The sequence below is a fragment of the Mustelus asterias genome, unplaced genomic scaffold, assembly GCF_964213995.1.
Source record: "Mustelus asterias unplaced genomic scaffold, sMusAst1.hap1.1 HAP1_SCAFFOLD_1986, whole genome shotgun sequence".
NCBI classification, from domain to species: Eukaryota; Metazoa; Chordata; class Chondrichthyes; order Carcharhiniformes; family Triakidae; genus Mustelus; species Mustelus asterias.
The window spans coordinates 42501-65000 of record NW_027591931.1 but is presented as its reverse complement, the minus strand read 5'-3'; the positions used below and the strand labels follow the sequence as shown (position 1 = coordinate 65000).

At 51.9% G+C, this 22500-nt stretch overlaps 1 protein-coding gene across 1 annotated transcript in view; it reads left to right on the top strand.

The window, feature by feature from the left end:
• The window catches only part of LOC144489075 (uncharacterized), a 17914-nt gene extending 3007 nt beyond the window's left edge, over positions 1–14907 (top strand). Inside the window, exons 3-6 of the mRNA XM_078207024.1 lie at positions 799–902; positions 2652–2823; positions 9017–9125; positions 10913–14907. Of these exons, the coding sequence (XP_078063150.1) occupies positions 799–902; positions 2652–2823; positions 9017–9091 (351 nt within the window). The 3' untranslated portion in view covers positions 9092–9125; positions 10913–14907. The remainder of the gene's footprint in view (positions 1–798; positions 903–2651; positions 2824–9016; positions 9126–10912) is intronic.
• Positions 14908–22500: the final 7593 nt, after the last annotated feature.

Sequence of the window (22500 nt, the reverse complement as noted above, 5' to 3'; positions counted from 1 at the left end):
GTTACAGAGATAGGGAGGGGGTGTAGGGGGCTGGAGGAGGGTACAGAGATAGGGAGGAGGTGTAGGGGCTGGAGGAGGTTACAGAGATAGGGAGGGGTGTAGGGGCTGGAGGAGGTTACAGAGATAGGGAGGGTTGTCGGGGCTGGAGGAGGTTACAGAGATAGGGAGGGGTGTAGGGGCTGGAGGAGGTTACAGAGATAGGGAGGGGTGTAGGGGCTGGAGGAGGTTACAGAGATAGGGAGGGGTGTAGGGGGCTGGAGGAGGTTACAGAGATAGGGAGAGGGTGTAGGGGGCTGGAGGAGGTTACAGAGATAGGGAGGGGTGTAGGGGGCTGGAGGAGGTTACAGAGATAGTGAGGGGTGTAGGGGCTGGAGGAGATTACAGGGATAGTGAGGGGGTGTAGGGGCTGAAGGGGGTTACAGAGATAGGAAGGGGTGTAGGGGATGGAGGAGGTTACAGAGATAGGGAGGGGTGTAGGGGCTGGAGGAGGTTACAGAGATAGGGAGGGGTGTAGGGGCTGGAGGAGGTTACAGAGATAGGGAGGGGGTGTCGGGGCTGGAGGAGGTTACAGAGATAGGGAGGGGGTGTCGGGGCTGGAGGATATTACAGAGATAGAGAAGAGGTGTAGGGGCTGGAGGAGATCGGGAGTGGATGTCGATGTTGGAGGGGTTGTGTGAGGGGGAGCGAGTGAGGATCAGTGATCCCCGGGAGGGGACTGGACAGGCGCTGCGACCATCGGGAATGATTATCGAGGCCTCTGCGTTGGGTGTGAGAACTAATATTTTCCTTGTCTTACAGACCGAGGGAGCAGAGGAGAAGGAGGGGGAGAGTGCGGAGGGGGAGAATGAGGAACACCCCCCAAGTAATCGACCCCCGGTTCGAACACGACCCCGAAACCCAAGGTACCAGAGACGGGAATAGATTCCAGTCTGTAACTCACTCCCGGGTATCTGCTATTCTATATATAAACCACCCCGAACCCCTCGATTAGATTCCAGTCTGTAACTCACTCCCGGGTATCTGTTATTCTATATATAAACCACCCCTAACCCCTCAATTAGATTCCAGCCTGTAACTCACTCCCGGGTATCTGTTATTCTGTATATAAACCACCCTGAATCCCTCGATTAGATTCCAGTCTGTAACTCACTCCCGGGTATCTGTTATTCTATATATAAACCACCCCGAACCCCTCGATTAGATTCCAGTCTGTAACTCACTCCCGGGTATCTGTTATTCTATATATAAACCACCCCTAACCCCTCAATTAGATTCCAGCCTGTAACTCACTCCCGGGTATCTGTTATTCTGTATATAAACCACCCTGAATCCCTCGATTAGATTCCAGTCTGTAACTCACTCCCGGGTATCTGTTATTCTATATATAAACCACCCCGAACCCCTCGATTAGATTCCAGTCTGTAACTCACTCCCGGGTATCTGTTATTCTATATATAAACCACCCCGAACCCCTCGATTAGATTCCAGTCTGTAACTCACTCCCGGGTATCTGTTATTCTATATATAAACCATCCCGAACCCCTCGATTAGATTCCAGTCTGTAACTCACTCCCAGGTATCTGTTATTCTATATCTAAACCACCCCGAACCCCTCGATTAGATTCCAGTCTGTAACTCACTCCCGGGTATCTGTTATTCTATATATAAACCACCCCTAACCCCTCGATTAGATTCCACTCTGTAACTCACTCCCGGGTATCTGTTATTCTATATATAAACCACCCCGAACCCCTCGATTAGATTCCAGTCTGTAACTCACTCCCAGGTATCTGTTATTCTATATATAAACCACCCCGAACCCCTCGATTAGATTCCAGTCTGTAACTCACTCCCGGGTATCTGTTATTCTATATATAAACCACCCTGAACCCCTCGATTAGATTCCAGTCTGTAACTCACTCCCAGGTATCTGTTATTCTATATCTAAACCACCCCGAACCCCTCGATTAGATTCCAGTCTATGCCTCACTCCTGGGTATCTGTTATTCTATATATAAACCACCCCGAACCCCTCGATTAGATTCCAGTCTGTAACTCACTCCCAGGTATCTGTTATTCTATATATAAACCACCCCGAACCCCTCGATTAGATTCCAGTCTGTAACTCACTCCCGGGTATCTGTTATTCTATATATAAACCACCCCGAACCCCTCGATTAGATTCCAGTCTGTAACTCACTCCCAGGTATCTGTTATTCTATATATAAACCACCCCGAACCCCTCGATTAGATTCCAGTCTGTAACTCACTCCCGGGTATCTGTTATTCTATATATAAACCACCCTGAACCCCTCGATTAGATTCCAGTCTGTAACTCACTCCCAGGTATCTGTTATTCTATATCTAAACCACCCCGAACCCCTCGATTAGATTCCAGTCTATGCCTCACTCCTGGGTATCTGTTATTCTATATATAAACCACCCCGAACCCCTCGATTAGATTCCAGTCTGTAACTCACTCCCAGGTATCTGTTATTCTATATATAAACCACCCCGAACCCCTCGATTAGATTCCAGTCTGTAACTCACTCCCGGGTATCTGTTATTCTATATATAAACCACCCTGAACCCCTCGATTAGATTCCAGTCTGTAACTTTTGATACTATCTGCTTTCTGCTCATTCTCCTAGGCCTCAGACACAACAACAGCAGTCGGATTCCCCAAGGCGTACAGATGATGATAAGGAAAACAAAGGCAGTTATAACAACCCCCAATATCAGCAAACCAGAACCTTCCGTCGCCCCTACAACTACCGGAGACGCCCCAAGCAAACAACCCCCAAAACAGAGGAGACTAAACAGGTATAAACCAGCCACTCTCCCCCATCAAACAGTCCCAGGACAGGTCCAGCACGGGGTTAGATACAGAGTAAAGCTCCCTCTAAACTCTCCCCATCAAACACTCCCAGGACAGGTCCAGCACGGGGTTAGATACAGAGTAAAGCTCCCTCTACACTGTCCCCCATCAAACACTCCCAGGACAGGTACAGCACGGGGTTAGATACAGAGTAAAGCTCCCTCTACACTGTCCCCCATCAAACACTCCCTGGACAGGTACAGCACGGGGTTAGATACAGAGTAAAGCTCCCTCTACACTGTCCCCATCAAACACTCCCAGGACAGGTACAGCACGGGGTTAGATACAGAGTAAAGCTCCCTCTACACTGTCCCCCATCAAACACTCCCTGGACAGGTACAGCACGGGGTTAGATACAGAGTAAAGCTCCCTCTACACTGTCCCCCATCAAACACTCCCAGGACAGGTACAGCACGGGGTTAGATACAGAGTAAAGCTCCCTCTACACTGTCCCCCATCAAACACTCCCAGGACAGGTACAGCATGGGGTTAGATACAGAGTAAAGCTCCCTCTACACGGTCCGCATCAAACACTCCCAGGACAGGTACAGCACGGGGTTAGATACAGAGTAAAGCTCCCTCTACACTGTCCCCATCAAACACTCCCAGGACAGGGACAGCACGGGGTTAGATACAGAGTAAAGCTCCCTCTACACTGTCCCCATCAAACACTCCCAGGACAGGTACAGCACGGGGTTAGATACAGAGTAAAGCTCCCTCTACACTGTCCCCATCAAACACTCCCAGGACAGGTACAGCACGGGGTTAGATACAGAGTAAAGCTCCCTCTACACTGTCCCCATCAAACACTCCCAGGACAGGTACAGCACGGGTTTAGACACAGAGTAAAGCTCCCTCTACACTGTCCCCCATCAAACACTCCCAGGACAGGTACAGCACGGGGTTAGATACAGGGTAAAGATCCCTCTACACTGTCCCCCATCAAACACTCCCAGGACAGGTACAGCACGGGGTTAGATACAGAGTAAAGCTCCCTCTACACTGTCCCCATCAAACACTCCCAGGACAGGTACAGCACGGGGTTAGATACAGAGTAAAGCTCCCTCTACACTGTCCCCATCAAACACTCCCAGGACAGGTACAGCACGGGGTTAGATACAGAGTAAAGCTCCCTCTACACTGTCCCCCATCAAACACTCCCAGGACAGGTACAGCACGGGGTTAGATACAGAGTAAAGCTCCCTCTACACTGTCCCCCATCAAACACTCCCAGGACAGGTACAGCACGGGGTTAGATACAGAGTAAAGCTCCCTCTACACTGTCCCCATCAAACACTCCCAGGACAGGTACAGCACGGGGTTAGATACAGAGTAAAGCTCCCTCTACACTGTCCCCCATCAAACACTCCCAGGACAGGTACAGCACGGGGTTAGATACAGAGTAAAGCTCCCTCTAAACTGTCCCCCATCAAACACTCCCAGGACAGGTACAGCACGGGGTTAGATACAGAGTAAAGCTCCCTCTACACTGTCCCCCCATCAAACACTCCCAGGACAGGTACAGCACGGGGTTAGATACAGAGTAAAGCTCCCTCTACACTGTCCCCCATCAAACACTCCCAGGACAGGGACAGCACGGGGTTAGATACAGAGTAAAGCTCCCTCTACACTGTCCACATCAAACACTCCCAGGACAGGTACAGCACGGGGTTCGATACAGAGTAAAGCTCCCTCTACACTGTCCCCCATCAAACACTCCCAGGACAGGTACAGCACGGGGTTAGATACAGAGTAAAGCTCCCTCTACACTGTCCCCATCAAACACTCCCAGGACAGGTACAGCACGGGGTTAGATACAGAGTAAAGCTCCCTCTACACTGTCCCCATCAAACACTCCCAGGACAGGTACAGCACGGTGTTCGATACAGAGTAAAGCTCCCTCTAAACTGTCCCCCATCAAACACTCCCAGGACAGGTACAGCACGGGGTTAGATACAGAGTAAAGCTCCCTCTACACTGTCCCCATCAAACACTCCCAGGACAGGTACAGCACGGGGTTAGATACAGAGTAAAGCTCCCTCTACACTGTCCCCCATCAAACACTCCCAGGACAGGGACAGCACGGGGTTAGATACAGAGTAAAGCTCCCTCTACACTGTCCCCCATCAAACACTCCCAGGACAGGTACAGCACGGGGTTAGATACAGAGTAAAGCTCCCTCTAAACTGTCCCCCATCAAACACTCCCAGGACAGGTACAGTACGGGGTTAGATACAGAGTAAAGCTCCCTCTACACTGTCCCCCATCAAACACTCCCAGGACAGGTACAGTACGGGGTTAGATACAGAGTAAAGCTCCCTCTAAACTGTCCCCCATCAAACACTCCCAGGACAGGTACAGTACGGGGTTAGATACAGAGTAAAGCTCCCTCTGCACTGTCCCCCACCAAACACTCCCAGGACAGGTACAGCACGGGGTTAGATACAGAGTAAATCTCCCTCTACACTGTCCCCCATCAAACACTCCCAGGACAGGTACAGCACGGGGTTATATACAGAGTAAAGCTCCCTCTACACTGTCCCCCATCAAACACTCCCAGGACAGGTACAGCACGGGGTTAGATACAGACTAAAGCTACCTCAGCACTGTCCCCATCAAACACTCCCAGGACAGGTACAGCACGGGGTTAGATACAGAGTAAAGCTCCACTACACTGTCCCCATCAAACACTCCCAGGACAGGTACAGCACGGGGTTAGATACAGACTAAAGCTCCCACAGCACTGTCCCCATCAAACACTCCCAGGACAGGTACAGCACGGGGTTAGATACAGACTAAAGCTCCCTCTACACTGTCCCCCATCAAACACTCCCAGGACAGGTACAGCACGGGGTTAGATACAGAGTAAAGCTCCCTCTACACTGTCCCCATCAAACACTCCCAGGACTCGTACAACACGGGGTTAGATACAGAGTAAAGATCCCTCTACACTGTCCCCCATCAAACACTCCCAGGACAGGTACAGCTCGGGGTTAGATACAGAGTAAAGCTCCCTCTACACTGTCCCCCATCAAACACTCCCAGGACAGGTACAGCACGGGGTTAGATACAGACTAAAGCTCCCTCTACACTGTCCCCCATCAAACACTCCCAGGACAGGTACAGCACGGGGTTAGATACAGAGTAAAGCTCCCTCTACACTGTCCCCCATCAAACACTCCCAGGACAGGTACAGCACGGGGTTAGATACAGAGTAAAGCTCCCTCTACACTGTCCCCCATCAAACACTCCCAGGACAGGTACAGCACGGGGTTAGATACAGAGTAAAGTTCCCTCTGCACTGTCCCCCATCAAACACTCCCAGGACAGGTACAGCACGGGGTTAGATACAGAGTAAAGCTCCCTCTGCACTGTCCCCCATCAAACACTCCCAGGACAGGTACAGCACGGGGTTAGATACAGAGTAAAGCTCCCTCTACACTGTCCCCCCATCAAACACTCCCAGGACAGGTACAGCACGGGGTTAGATACAGAGTAAAGCTCCCTCTACACTGTCCCCCATCAAACACTCCCAGGACAGGTACAGCACGGGGTTAGATACAGAGTAAAGCTCCCTCTACACTGTCCCCCATCAAACACTCCCAGGACAGGTACAGCACGGGGTTAGATACAGACTAAAGCTACCTCAGCACTGTCCCCATCAAACACTCCCAGGACAGGTACAGCACGGGGTTAGATACAGAGTAAAGCTCCACTACACTGTCCCCATCAAACACTCCCAGGACAGGTACAGCACGGGGTTAGATACAGACTAAAGCTCCCACAGCACTGTCCCCATCAAACACTCCCAGGACAGGTACAGCACGGGGTTAGATACAGACTAAAGCTCCCTCTACACTGTCCCCCATCAAACACTCCCAGGACAGGTACAGCACGGGGTTAGATACAGAGTAAAGCTCCCTCTACACTGTCCCCCATCAAACACTCCCAGGACAGGTACAGCACGGGGTTAGATACAGAGTAAAGCTCCCTCTACACTGTCCCCATCAAACACTCCCAGGACTCGTACAACACGGGGTTAGATACAGAGTAAAGATCCCTCTACACTGTCCCCCATCAAACACTCCCAGGACAGGTACAGCACGGGGTTAGATACAGAGTAAAGCTCCCTCTACACTGTCCCCCATCAAACACTCCCAGGACAGGTACAGCACGGGGTTAGATACAGACTAAAGCTCCCTCAGCATTGTCCCCATCAAACACTCCCAGGACAGGTACAGCACGGGGTTAGATACAGAGTAAAGCTCCCTCTACACTGTCCCCCATCAAACACTCCCAGGACAGGTACAGCACGGGGTTAGATACAGAGTAAAGCTCCCTCTACACTGTCCCCCATCAAACACTCCCAGGACAGGTACAGCACGGGGTTAGATACAGAGTAAAGCTCCCTCTACACTGTCCCCCATCAAACACTGCCAGGACAGGTACAGCACGGGGTTTGATACAGACTAAAGCTCCCTCTACGCTGTCCCCCATCAGAGCGACACAGAGAGAGAGAGAGGGAGCGAGAGACGGGAATGAGAGTGGGACGGTAGATAGACAGGGCGAAAGAAATGGGAGAGAGAGAGAGAGCGATACAGATGGAGGATAGAGAGAGGGGGCGAGACAGAGTGGGAGTGTGAAAGTGAGAGAGAGTTTGTTAGAATCTCTACACTGCAGAAGGAGACACTGCTTCCTCACAGCGCCAGGGAGCCGGGTCCGATTCCCGGCTCGGGTCACTGTCTGTGTGGAGTCTGCACGTTCTCCCCGTGTCTGCGTGGGTTTCCTCCGGGTGCTCCGGTTTCCTCCCACAGTCTGAAAGACGTGCTGGTTAGGTGCATTGGCCGTGCTAAATTCTCCCTCAGTGTTACCCGAACAGGCGCCGGAGTGTGGAGACTAGGGGGATTTTCACAGTAACTTCATTGCGGTGTTAATGTCAGCCTAACTTGTGACATTGACAAATAAACATGATGAATAAACTTAACGGGAGCGGGAGATGGATAGAGAGGCCGAGAGAGAGAGAGAGACAGAGAGAGAGAGATAGAGACAGAGAGACAGAGACAGAGAGAGAGAGAGAGACAGAGACAGAGAGAGAGAGAGACAGAGAGAGAGACAGAGAGAGACAGAGACAGAGAGAGAGACAGAGAGACAGAGAGAGAGAGAGAGAGATAGAGAGAGAGTGAGAGAGACAGAGAGAGAGAGACAGAGAGAGAGAGAGACAGTGAGAGAGAGAGAGACAGAGAGAGAGAGAGAGAGAGAGAGACAGAGAGAGAGAGAGACAGAGAGTGAGAGGCCGAGAGAGAGACAGAGACAGAGAGAGAGAGAGACAGAGAGAGAGAGACAGAGAGAGAGACAGAGAGAGAGAGAGAGAGAGACCGAGAGAGAGAGATACAGAGAGAGAGAGAGAGACAGAGAGAGCGAGAAAGAGTGAGAGAGGAAGAGAGAGAGAAAGAAATAGAGACAGAGAGAGAGAGAGAGAAAGAGAGATAGAAAGAGAGAGACAGACATAGAGAGTGAGCGAGAGACAGAGAGAGAAAGAGAGAGAGAGAAAGACAGACAGACAGGAGAGAGAGAGAGAGGCAGAGACAGAGAGAGAGACGGGAGGAAGACAGAGGGAGAGAGACAGAAAGAGAGACAGAGACAGCAAGAGACAGAGAGAGAGAGAGACAGAGAGAGAGGGAGAGAGAGAGAGAAAGACAGACAGACAGGAGAGAGAGAGGCAGAGACAGAGAGAGATGGGAGGAAGACAAAGGGAGAGAGACAGAGAGAGAGACACACAGAGAGAGAGAGAGAGACAGAGAGAGAGACACAGTGACAGAGAGAGACAGAGACAGAGAGAAAGAGAGAGAGAGACAGAGAGACAGGGAGAGCCAAGGTCAGTAAGAGAGATGGGAGGAGAGATTGATATTCGGAGGTTGGTGCCCGAGGAGTCAGTACAACCAGTCTCTCCCACTGATCTCAGGGGAAGGGGCATTGGGAAAGGAACAAACCGTCACAAAGAGTTTTTGACCAAGGGAGCGATGTCAATGTTGGGATCGGGCGGAATGTCGATGTTTGATTTCTGTCTCGGCGGGCGGGGGGGGGGGCGGGGAACGGGATGGAATTCTCTCTGATCCGATCTCGTTTCTCTGTCCGCAGCCCCCCAGCAAAACGGTGGAGGTGACACCGGCGACTGCCGATCCCACACCGGAACAGACGGCAGCAAGCGAGTGAGGATCAGTCCCAACAACCCCTCCCCTCCAGAGCGGTGAGTCTGAGCGGGAAAGGCCCCTGCTCTCACTGCGGCCTAACACGCAGGGCTCTGGTCCTGAGGGAATGTTCCAGGTAAAACTGTCCGGCCCTGAGGGAACCGTGCACAGTTCCCCGTCTCCCTACCCCCTCGGTTAGACCCACACTCGGAGCACCGTGCACAGTTCCTGTCTCCCTATCCCCTCGGTTAGACCACACTCGGAGCACCGTGCACAGTTCCGGTCTCCCTATCCCCTCGGTTAGACCACACTCGGAGCACCGTGCACAGTTCCCGTCTCCCTATCCCCTCGGTTAGACCACACTCGGAGCACCGTGCACAGTTCCGGTCTCCCTATCCCCTCGGTTAGACCCACACTCGGAGCACCGTGCACAGTTCCGGTCTCCCTATCCCTCGGTTAGACCCACACTCGGAGCACCGTGCACAGTTCCCGTCTCCCTATCCCCTCGGTTAGACCACACTCGGAGCACCGTGCACAGTTCCGGTCTCCCTATCCCCTCGGTTAGACCACACTCGGAGCACCTTGCACAGTTCCGGCCTCCCTATCCCCTCGGTTAGACCACACTCGGAGCACCGCGCACAGTTCCGGTCTCCCTACCCCCTCGGTTAGACCACACTCGGAGCACCGTGCACAGTTCCGCTCTCCCTATCCCCTCGGTTAGACCACACTCGGAGCACTGTGCACAGTTCCGGTCTCCCTATCCCCTCGGTTAGACCCACACGCGGAGCACCGTGCACAGTTCCGGTCTCCCTATCCCCTCGGTTAGACCCACACGCGGAGCACCGTGCACAGTTCCGGTCTCCCTATCCCCTCGGTTAGACCGCACTCGGAGCACCGTGCACAGTTCCCGTCTCCCTATCCCCTCGGTTAGACCACACTCGGAGCACCGTGCACAGTTCCGGTCTCCCTATCCCCTCGGTTAGACCACACTCGGAGCACCGTGCACAGTTCCCGTCTCCCTACCCCCTCGGTTAGACCCACACTCGGAGCACCGTGCACAGTTCCCGTCTCCCTATCCCCTCGGTTAGACCACACCCGGAGCACCGTGCACAGTTCCCGTCTCCCTATCCCCTCGGTTAGACCACACTCGGAGTACCGTGCACAGTTCCGGTCTCCCTATCCCCTCGGTTAGACCCACACTCGGAGCACTGTGCACAGTTCCGGTCTCCCTATCCCCTCGGTTAGACCCACACTCGGAGCACTGTGCACAGTTCCGGTCTCCCTATCCCCTCGGTTAGACCCACACTCGGAGCACCGCGCACAGTTCCGGTCTCCCTATCCCCTCGGTTAGACCCACACTCGGAGCACCGTGCACAGTTCCGGTCTCCCTATCCCCTCGGTTAGACCCACACTCGGAGCACCGCGCACAGTTCCGGTCTCCCTATCCCCTCGGTTAGACCACACTCGGAGCACCGTGCACAGTTCCGGTCTCCCTATCCCCTCGGTTCGACCACACTCGGAGTACCGTGCACAGTTCCGGTCTCCCTATCCCCTCGGTTAGACCACACTCGGAGCACCGTGCACAGTTCCCGTCTCCCTATCCCCTCGGTTAGACCACACTCGGAGCACCGTGCACAGTTCCGGTCTCCCTATCCCCTCGGTTAGACCCACACTCGGAGCACCGTGCACAGTTCCGGCCTGAGACGGTTGTAACCGTGGGGGAAACATTGAACAGGCTGGGGGCTTGTCACTCTCAAGATAAAATCGACAAATACTCTGTCACCTAACTCTCAAACCTTCTCTCTTTCTCCCCCTCCCTCTGCTCGGATTCCCAACCCTCCCTCAGATGTGGTGGCCCCTCTCAGGATCCGGACTCCCCGAGGAAGCAAAGAGACACCTCAACAGCTGGACACCAAGGAGGTGGAGTGGACAAGTGAAGATTTCATGCCAAAAATGAACCCTCCCCGACCCCCTCAATCCAATAAACCCACGGGATCAGAAACGAGCTTCCTGTCTCGACTAAAATCCACTTGTTCATGAGCCCAAATTGCTCTGTCGAGGCTCGAAGTGGGGATTTGCTATGTCAACAGTCACGCTGCAGCGCCGCCACTGGTAGCAGAGTGGAACTGCAATGTGACATGTTTACATAGCAAGATCCCACATATCGCTACAGCCCAGTTTTTTACGTAAACTATCGCGATTTAGTGAGTTCCCCGATATTTTGTTCAGCCTGATTTTTAGAAGTAAACAGTCACCCTACAGCCAGTCACACTGGCAGCAGAGTGGAATTGCGACATAACCTGTTTACATAGCAAGATCCCACATATTACTCTGACCCAATTTGCTATGTAAACTATCGCGATTTAGTGAGTTCCCCGATATTTGTTTCAGCCCGGTTTTTCCGTTTAATGTCATGCTACAGCGCCACCACTGGCAGCAGAGAGGAACTGCAATGTGACATGTTTACACAGCAAGATCCCACATATTGCGACACTCCTATTTTCCACCTAAATTGTCGCAATTTAGTCAGTTCCCCGATATCGTTTGCAGCCCGATTTTGCGACGTAAACAGCCACACCACAGCACCACCACTGGGAGCAGAGAGGAACTGCAATGTGACATGTTTACACAGCAAGATCCCACCTTTGCTACACTTCGATTTTCGACCTAAAGTGTCGCAATTTAGCCAGTTCCCCGATATTTTTTGCAGCCCGATTTTGCTATGTTAAACAGTCATGCTACAGCGCCGCCACTGGGAGCAGAGAGGAACTGCAATGTGACATGTTTACACAGCAAGATCCCACATATTGCTACACTCCGATTTTCCACCTAAAGTGTCGCAATTTAGCCAGTTCCCCGATATCGTTTGCAGCCCAATTTTGCGATGTAAACAGTCTCGCTACAGCGCCGCCGCTGGGAGCAGAGAGGAACTGCAATGTGACATGTGTACACAGCAAGATCCCACATATTGCTACACTCCGATTTTCTCCCTAAAGTATCGCAATTTAGCCAGTTCCCCGATATTTTTTGCAGCCCGATTTTGCTATGTTAAACAGTCACGCTACAGCGCCGCCACTGGGAGCAGAGAGGAACTGCAACGTGACATGTTTACACAGCAAGATCCCACATATTGCTACACTCCGATTTTCCACCTAAAGTGTCGCAATTTAGCCAGTTCCCCGATATCGTTTGCAGCCCGATTTTGCTATGTTAAACAGTCACGCTACAGCGCCGCCGCTGGGAGCAGAGAGGAACTGCAATGTGACATGTGTACACAGCAAGATCCCACATATTGCTACACTCCGATTTTCTCCCTCAAGTATCGCAATTTAGCCAGTTCCCCGATATTTTTTGCAGCCCGATTTTGCTATGTTAAACAGTCACGCTACAGCGCCACCGCTCGCAGCAGAGAGGAACTGCGACGTGACATGTTCACACAGCAAGATCCCACATATTGCTACACTCCGATTTTCTACCTAAACTATCGCAATTTAGTCAGTTCCCCGATATTTTTCGCAGCCCGATTTTGCGATGTCAACAGTCACGCTACAGCGCCGCCGCTGGTAGCAGAGCAGAACTGCGATGTGACATGTTTACACAGCAAGATCCCACATATTATTTCTGCCAAATGTTTACCGCCATGAATTTGTAACCCTGGGGTGCTTAAAAAGACACAAATTCACTGTGATGCCTTTTTATTCTGAGATGCAGCTGGGTTTGAGATATACACCGTGGCCCTTTGGCCCAAAAAGTCCATGGCAACTGGGTTCCCTGAACTGAGCTCGTCCCATTTGCCTGTGTTTGGTCCATAATCCCGCCAAACCTTCCCCATTCCGTGTCCCTGTCCCAATGTATTATCAATGTTGCAACTGTACCCACCTCTGCCACCTCCCCCGGCAGTGCGTTCCAAACACGGGCCTCCCTCTGTGTGAAGAAGTTAAAATGAAACAGACTGAGGGGAAGAGCTGATGGAGGGTCGACAACATGATCAGAGGGCGAAGAGTCAGAGGTGGAAGTGTCAAGTACAAGGAGGGGCGCAGGTTCAAGGTGAGAGGGGGGGGGAGGAAGTTTAATCATAGAAATCATAGAAACCCTACAGTGCAGAAGGAGGCCATTCGGCCCATCGAGTCTGCACCGACCACAATCCCACCCAGGCCCTACCCCCACATATTTACCCGCTAATCCCTCTAACTACACATCTCAGGGACAATTTTTAACCTGGCCAATCAACCTAACCCGCACATCTTTGGACTGTGGGAGGAAACCGGAGCACCCGGAGGAAACCCACGCAGACACGAGGAGAATGTGCAAACTCCACACAGACAGTGACCCGAGCCGGGAATCGAGATGTGCGGGGGGGGGAGGTGAGGTTTTTCACGCCGAAACATAGAAGATAGGAGCAGGAGGAGGCCATTCGGCCCTTCCAGCCTGCTCCGCCATTCATCACCATCATGGCCGATCATCCAACTCAACAGCCTCATCCTGCTTTCCCCCCATAACCTTTGATCCCATTCACCCCCAAGTGCTAAATCCAGCCGCCTCTTGAATACATTCAATGTTTTGGCATCAACTACTTCCTGTGGGAATGAATCCCACAGGCTCACCGGGTGAAGAAATGTCTCCTCATCTCCGTCCTAAATGGTCTACCCCGAATCCTCAGACTGAGACCCCTGGTTCTGGATTCCCCCCACCATCGGGAACATCCTCCCTGCATCTACCCTGTCTGGTCCTGTTAGAATTTTATAAGTCATAGAAACCCTACAGTGCAGAAGGAGGCCATTCGGCCCATCGAGTCTGCACCGACCACAATCCCACCCAGGCCCTATCCCCACATATTTTACCCACTAATCCACGCATCCCAGGACACTAAGGGGCAATTTTTAACCTGGCCAATCAACCTAACCCGCACACCTTTGGACTGTGGGAGGAAACCGGAGCACCCGGAGGAAACCCACGCAGACACGAGGAGAATGTGCAAACTCCACACAGACAGTGACCCGAGCCGGGAATCGAACCCGGGACCCTGGAGCTGTGAAGCAGCAGTGCTAACCCACTGCTCTACCGTGCCGCCCAGTCTCTATGAGATTCCCCCCCCTCTAAACTCCAGCGAAAACAATCCTAACCTGGTCAATCTCTCCTCATACATCAGTCCCGCCATCCCCGGAATCAGCCTGGTAAACCTTCGCTGCGCTCCCTCGAGAGCAAGAACATCCTTCCTCAGGAAAGGAGACCAAAACTGCACACAATACTCTGGGTGTGGCCTCACCAAGGCCCTGTATAATCGCAACAACACATCCCTGCTCCTGTAGTCGAAACCTCTCGCAATGAAGGCCAACATACCTTTTGCCTTCTTTACCGCCTGCCGCACCTGCATGCTTACCTTCAGCGACTGGTGCACCCAGGTCCCTCTGCACACTCCCCTCTCCCAATTTACAGCCACTCAGGTACGAATCTGCCTTCTTGTTTTTGCTTCCAAAGTGAATAACCGTCACATTTTATCCCAACTGAGAAAGTCTGGAACGCACTGCCAGAGGAAGTGATGGAAGTGGACGCATTAGCAACATGTAAGAGAGATCGGGATGGGTACATGAACAGAGGGGGGGGGGAAATCGAGGGATGCGGACCGAGTGAGGGCGGAAGGTTTTTTCTTTTGTAGTTTAGCGAGGGCATCAAGAACGGCGCGGACTTCAAGGGCCGAAAGGCCTGTATCTTTAATTTTCTTTGTTAAAACTCTGCAAAATGTAACCCTTGTTGAAATCTCCTTAAGGTTGCATCCTTAAGCTCTGCCCCCTCGGACATCCGTAACACCGGAATAGATTAAAAGAGAGATTCTAAGCACAAGTCGTTTTGTCGAGTGCCTCCCTTTCTTTAGACGCCAGTCGAGAGCGGACACAGAGAGTGAAACGTCAAACCCCACCCACCTCACCGGCCTCCAACGAAGTTTCTCGGTGAACATTTCTACAATGTTCCTTGTACTCAGTTGTTCGCACGATGTTCAGCATCATTCGTCACTCCTCAGATACTGAAGCAGCCCACGAACAAATGCAACAGGATCCGGAATATCCAGGCTCGGGCTAGCAGGTGGCAACTAATGTTCGCACCCACACACACACAAACACTCAAGTGCCAGGCAATGACCTATAAGAGACACTCGAACTACTACCCTTCGATATTCAATGGCATAACCAACGCTGAATCCCCCTCACCCACTATCAACATCCGGGGAGTGTCAGTGCTGAGGGAGTGCCGCACTGTGGGAGGGTCGGTGCTGAGGGAGCGCCGCACTGTGGGAGGGTCGGTGCTGAGGGAGCGCCGCACTGTGGGAGGGTCGGTGCTGAGGGAGCGCCGCACTGTGGGAGGGTCGGTGCTGAGGGAGCGCCGCACTGTGGGAGGGTCGGTGCTGAGGGAGCGCCGCACTGTGGGAGGGTCGGTGCTGAGGGAGCGCCGCACTGTGGGAGGGTCGGCGCTGAGGGAGCGCCGCACTGTGGGAGGGTCAGTGCTGAGAAGGCGCCGCACTGTGGGAGGGTCAGTGCTGAGGGAGCGCCGCACTGTGGGAGGGTCAGTGCTGAGGGAGCGCCGCACTGTGGGAGGGTCGGTGCTGAGGGAGCGCCGCAGTGTGGGAGGGTCAGCGCTGAGGGAGCGCCGCACTGTGGGAGGGTCAGTGCTGAGGGAGCGCCGCACTGTGGGAGGGTCGGTGCTGAGGGAGCGCCGCACTGTGGGAGGGTCAGTGCTGAGGGAGCGCCGCACTGTGGGAGGGTCGGTGCTGAGGGAGCGCCGCACTGTGGGAGGGTCGGTGCTGAGGGAGCGCCGCACTGTGGGAGGGTCGGTGTTGAGGGAGCGCCGCACTGTGGGAGGGTCGGTGCTGAGGGAGCGCCGCACTGTGGGAGGGTCAGTGCTGAGGGAGTGCCGCACTGTGGGAGGGTCGGTGCTGAGGGAGCGCCGCACTGTGGGAGGGTCGGTGCTGAGGGAGCGCCGCACTGTGGGAGGGTCGGTGCTGAGGGAGCGCCGCACTGTGGGAGGGTCAGTGCTGGGGGAGCGCCGCACTGTGGGAGGGTCGGTGCTGAGGGAGCGCCGCACTGTGGGAGGGTCAGTGCTGAGGGAGCGCCGCACTGTGGGAGGGTCAGTGCTGAGGGAGCGCCGCACTGTGGGAGGGTCGGCGCTGAGGGAGCGCCGCACAGAGCTGTGTAAAGTGTGGTTTAAACGCTCCTGCCTTGTGCTCTCGCCCCTGTCTGTCCCAGGTCTACAAGTCGGTCTATTTTATTGGTCACGTAATTTTCTTCTCTCAAGTTCTGCTAATGCCAACCTATCGGAAATTACTACTGCCAAAGAAACATCAAAAACAGCCACAGGAAGGTAAGATCCCAGCTCTCTCCCGAGCTGCAGAGGTTAAGGGACCAGAGGGAGCTGTGTCAGCGTCAGAGGTAGGGCCACCTTCCTCACTCACCTTCCTTCCATCGTACAGTCAGAGACTGGGGGGGGATGTCCGCTGATCTCTGCACCATGTCCAACGCCATTCACTGCTCCTCAGAGACTGAAACAGCCCCTGATCCAAACGCAGCAAAGACCTGGACAATAGCCAGGCTCAGGCTGACAGGGGGGGGAGTAACGTTCGTGCCCCACACACAAGTGCCAGGCAAGGCCCATTGCCAACCAGAGAGAATCTAACCATCTCCCCCTCGATATTCAATGGCGTAACCATCGCTGAATCCCCCTCCCCGACTATCGACATCCTGGGGGTCACCATTGACCAAAATCTCAACTGGGAGCCAGCCATGTCCTGGTCCCTCCCACGCCGACACGATAGTTAAGAAAGCCCCACCAACGCCTCCACTTTCTCTGAAGACTAAGGAAATTTGGCATGTCAGCTACGACTCTCACCAACTTTTACAGATGCCCCATAGAAAGCATTCTTTCTGGTTGTATCACAGCTTGGTCTGGGGCTCCTGCTCTGCCCAAGACCGCAAGGAACTACAAAAGGTCGTGAATGTAGCCCAATCCCATCACGCAAACCAGCCTCCCATCCATTGACTCCGTCTACACTTCCCGCTACCTCGGGGGAAAAGCAGCCGGCATAATGAAGGACCCCCTCCACGCACCCCGGACATTCTCTCTTCCACCTTCATCCGTCGGGAAAAAGGTACAAAAGTCTGAGGTCAGGTACCGACCGACTCAAGAACAGCTTCTTCCCTGCTGCCGTCAGACTTTTGAATCGACCTACCTCGCATTAAGTTGATCTTTCTCAACACCCCTAGCTATGACTGTAACACTACATTCTGCAGTGTCCTTTCCTTCTCTATGAAAGGTATGCTTTGTCGGTATAGCGTGCAAGAAACAATACTTTTCACTGTTTAGAGTCAGAGAGGTTTACAGCATGGAAACAGGCCCTTCGGCCCAACTTGTCCATGCCGCCCTTTTTTTCAAAACCCCTAAACTAATCCCAATTGCCCGCGTTTGGTCCATATCCCTCTATACCCATCTTACCCATGTAACTGTCTAAATACTTTTTAAAAGACAAAATTGTAGCCGCCTCTACTACTGCCTCTGGCAGCTCGTTCCAGACACTCACCACCCTCTGTGTGAAAAAATTGCCCCTCTGGACCCTTTTGTATCTCTCCCCTCTCACCTTAAACCTCTGCCCTCTAGTTTTAGACTCCCCTACCTTTGGGAAAAGATATTGACTATCTAGCTGATCTGTGCCCCTCATTATTTTATAGACCTTGAAGTCGGTATATATACCTCTTGAGGCTGGTATGAGTCAAAATACAGTCAGGCTTCATTCACACAAGCTTGAGGGAGAACCTGACCCCTTGAAAGCGGAAGCCAAAGTTCTCTCTGAACACAAGAAGCGTGAACCTTTATACATCAGGAGAGGATCCTGAGAGACAGGATTTATGATCATCTAGAGAAGTTTAGTATGATCAAAAGTAGTCAGCACGGCTTTGTCAAGGGCAGGTCGTGCCTTACGAGCCTGGTTGAGTTCTTTGAAAATGTGACCAAACACATTGACGAAGGAAGAGCGGTGGATGTGGTCTATATGGACTTCAGCAAGGCGTTCGATAAGGTCCCCCATGCAAGACTTCTTGAGAAAGTGAGAGGGCATGGGATCCAAGGGGCTGTTGCCTTGTGGATCCAGAACTGGCTTGCCTGCAGAAGGCAGAGAGTGGCTGTGGAGGGGTCTTTCTCTGCATGGAGGTCAGTGACCAGTGGAGTGCCCCAGGGATCTGTTCTGGGACCCTTGCTGTTTGTCATTTTCATAAATGACCTGGATGAGGAAGTGGAGGGATGGGTTGGTAAGTTTGCTGACGACACCAAGGTAGGTGGTGTTGTGGATAGTTTGGAGGGATGTCAGAAGTTGCAGCGAGACATAGATAGAATGCAAGACTGGGCGGAGAAGTGGCAGATGGACTTCAACCCGGATAAGTGTGTAGTGATCCATTTTGGCAGATCCAATGGGATGAAGCAGCAGTATAATATGAAGGGTACCATTCTTAGCAGTGTAGAGGATCAGAAGGACCTTGGGGTCCGGGTCCATAGGACTCTTAAATCGGCCTCGCAGGTGGAGGATGCGGTCAAGAAGGCGTACGGCGTACTAGCCTTCATTAATCGAGGGATTGAGTTTAGGAGTCGGGAGATAATGCAGCAGCTTTATAGGACCCTGGTTAGACCCCACTTGGAGTACTGCGCGCAGTTCTGGTCACCTCATTACAGGAAAGATGTTGAAGCCATTGAAAGGGTGCAGAGGAGATTTACAAGGATGTTGCCTGGATTGGGGGGCATGCCTTATGAGGATAGGTTGAGGGAGCTTGGTCTCTTCTCCCTGGAGAGACGAAGGATGAGAGGTGACCTGATAGAGGTTTACAAGATGTTGAGAGGTCTGGATAGGGTAGACTCTCAGAGGCTATTTCCAAGGGCTGAAATGGTTGCTACGAGAGGACACAGGTTTAAGGTGCTGGGGGGTAGGTACAGAGGAGATGTCAGGGGTAAGTTTTTCACTCAGAGGGTGGTGGGTGAGTGGAATCGGCTGACGTCGGTGGTGGCGGAGGCAAACTCGTTGGGGTCTTTTAAGAGACTTCTGGATGAGTACATGGGATTTAATGGGATTGAGGGCTATAGATAGGCCTAGAGGTAGGGATATGATCAGCGCAACTTGTGGGCCGAAGGGCCTGTTTGTGCTGTGGCTTTCTATGTTCTATGTTCTATCAGGGTTCCCAATACAAGCCATAAAGCAAAGTCCAGTTAACAGTCCTTGATCATAAATTATAGTTCCTTTAACAGCTTCTGACAGTCTCTGGATCATGGTTAAAGACCATCTGATACCCTTGGGTCATAAAGCACAATTCTACTGGTAGTCGAAGCCAAGGTGCCACCTCTGGTCCCCTGCTCTTCCCGCAGCTTTTCCTTTGAAGTGACTGAGTGCAACTGTCCCAGTGGGAGTCCTCCTTCAAACGGCCATTCTCGCACTCTACCATTTGGTCGCTGCTTCCTCTGTTTAAATCATAGACAAGCCTACGGGAAAGAAAGACTTACCACCTAACATCTATATTTAACTGTCTGTTTTATCAGAATGATATAAACAAGTGAGGGAACCATGAACAAATGGCTTATACTACTACCAGGCCTATATTGCGAAGGGGATAGAATATAAAAGCAGGGATGTCTTGATGCACCTGTACAGGGCATTGGTGAGGCCGCAGCTGGAATACTGTGTGCAGTATTGGTCCCCTTATATGAGGAAGGATATATTGGCATTGGAGGGAGTGCAGAGAAGGTTCACCAGGTTGATACCGGAGATGAGGGGTTTGGATTATGAGGAGAGGCTGAGGAGATTGGGTTTGTACTCGTTGGAGTTTAGAAGGATGAGGGGGGATCTTATGGAGACTTATAAGATAATGCGGGGGCTGGATAGGGTGGAGGCGGAGAGATTCTTTCCACTTAGTAAGGAAGTTAAAACTAGAGGACACACAGCCTCAAAATAAAGGGGGGTCGGTTTAAGACAGAGTTGAGGAGGAACTTCTTCTCCCAGAGGGTGGTGAATCTCTGGAATTCTCTGCCCACTGAGGTGGTGGAGGCTACCTCGCTGAATACGTTTAAAGCGCGGATGGATGGATTCCTGAGCGGTAAGGGAATTAAGGGTTATGGGGATCAGGCGGGTAAGTGGTACTGATCCACGTCAGATCAGCCATGATCTTATTGAATGGCGGGGCAGGCTCGAGGGGCTAGATGGCCTACTCCTGCTCCTATTTCTTATGTTCTTAATTATGTTCTTATGAGCAATATAAACAAAAAGGAGGCTCGACATAAGGAAGGGTTATGTTTATGATACATTCCAGGTACAAAGTTCAACCTTTTGAGCACAAAATTCATTGAGTACAAAAAAAAACATTAACCCCTTCCCTTATTCAGACCTCTATAAGGTCACCCCTCAGCCTCCTACGCTCCAGCGAAAAAAGTCCCAGTCCATCCAGCCTCTCCTTATAACTCAATCCATCAAGTCCCGGTAGCATCCTCGTAAACCTTATGTCAATACTTGTGACGATAATAAATCAAATCAAATCAAATCAAATCAAAATCAATGTATCTACAAAGGATCGTGAATGTAGCCCAATCCATCACGCAAACCAGCCTCCCATCCATTGACTCCGTCTACACTTCCCGCTGCCTCGGGGGGAAAAGCAGCCGGCATAATCAAGGACCCCCCCCCACGCACCCCGGACATTCTCTCTTCCACCTTCTTCCGTCGGGAAAAAGATACAAAAGTCTGAGGTCACGTACCAACCGACTCAAGAACAGCTTCTTCCCTGCTGCCGTCAGACTTTTGAATGGACCTACCTCGCATTAAGTTGATCTTTCTCTACACCCTAGCTATGACTGTAACACTACATTCTGCACTCTCTCCTTTCCTTCTCTATGAACGGTATGCTTTGTCTGTATAGCGCGCAAGAAACAATACTTTTCACTGTATCACAGTACTTGTGACAATAATAACTCAAATCAAATCAAAATCAATGTATGTACAAAAGGTCGTGAATGTAGCCCAGTCCCATCACGCAAACCAGCCTCCCATCCATTGACTCCGTCTACACTTCCCGCTGCCTCGGGGGGAAAAGCAGCCGGCATAATCAAGGACCCCCCCACACACCCCGGACATTCTCTCTTCCACCTTCTTCCGTCGGGAAAAAGATACAAAAGTCTGAGGTCACGTACCGACCGACTCAAGAACAGCTTCTTCCCTGCTGCTGCCGTCAGACTTTTGAATGGACCTACCTCGCATTGAGTTGATCTTTCTCTACACCCGAGCTGTGACTGTGACACTACATTCTGCACTCTCTCCTTTCCTTCTCTATGAACGGTATGCTTTGTCTGTATAGCGCGCAAGAAACAATATTTTTCACTGTATCCCAGTACATGTGACAATCATAAATCAAATATTAAGTTGATCTTTCTCGACACCCGAGCTGTGACTGTAACGCTACATTCTGCACCCTCTCCTTTCCTTCTCTATGAACGGTATGCTTTGTCTGTATAGCGCGCAAGAAACAATATTTTTCACTGTATCCCAGTGACAATAATAAATCAAATCAAATCAATGAGGGGCACAGATCAGCTAGATAGTCAATATCTTTTCCCAAAGGTAGGGGAGTCTAAAACTAGAGGGCATAGGTTTAAGGTGAGAGGGGAGAGATACAAAAGTGTCCAGAGGGGCAATTTTTCACACAGAGGGTGGTGAGTGTCTGGAACAAGCTGACAGAGACAGTAGTAGAGGCGGGGACAATGTTGTCTTTTAAAAAGCATTTAGACAGTTACACGGGTAAGATGGGTATAGAGGGATATGGGCCAAATGCGGGCAATTGGGAGTAGCTTAGGGGTTTCAAAAAAGGGCGGCATGGACAAGTTGGGCCGAAGGGCCTGTTTCCATGCTGTAAACCTCTATGACTCTTAAGTTGTTGGAATTGTACAGGGCGTTGGTGTTGAGTGGGATTCAGAATCATGAGCTTTCGGAGCGCTGCTCCTTCATCACTCAACTGATGAAGCAGCAGCGCTCGGAAAGGTGGTGATTCCAAATAAACCTGTTAGACTTAGACTGTTAGACAAGTTGGGCCGAAGGGCCTGTTTCCATGCTGTAAACCTCTATATCTCCTGCTCCTCTGCCGAAAGTTCCCTTCTGATCCTGGCTGCAGATTAATGATTGAGCAGGTTTTGGCTGGAATATGCAATGGCCCTTCACCCAGTGGGACCGTGTAACCGCCACCTTCGGAGAGGCACAGAGAGAGGGTGGAGCTCCCAAACTGAGTCACTGTGTTACAGGTGGCAAGCATTGTACAGGTGCAAGGAAGGAAGGGAGAGAGAGCGTCATAGAGTGATCGACACAGGAAAAGACTGCTGGAGAAAGAGAGAGAGACGCAGAGACAGAGTGAGTGAGAGAGGGAGAGGGGG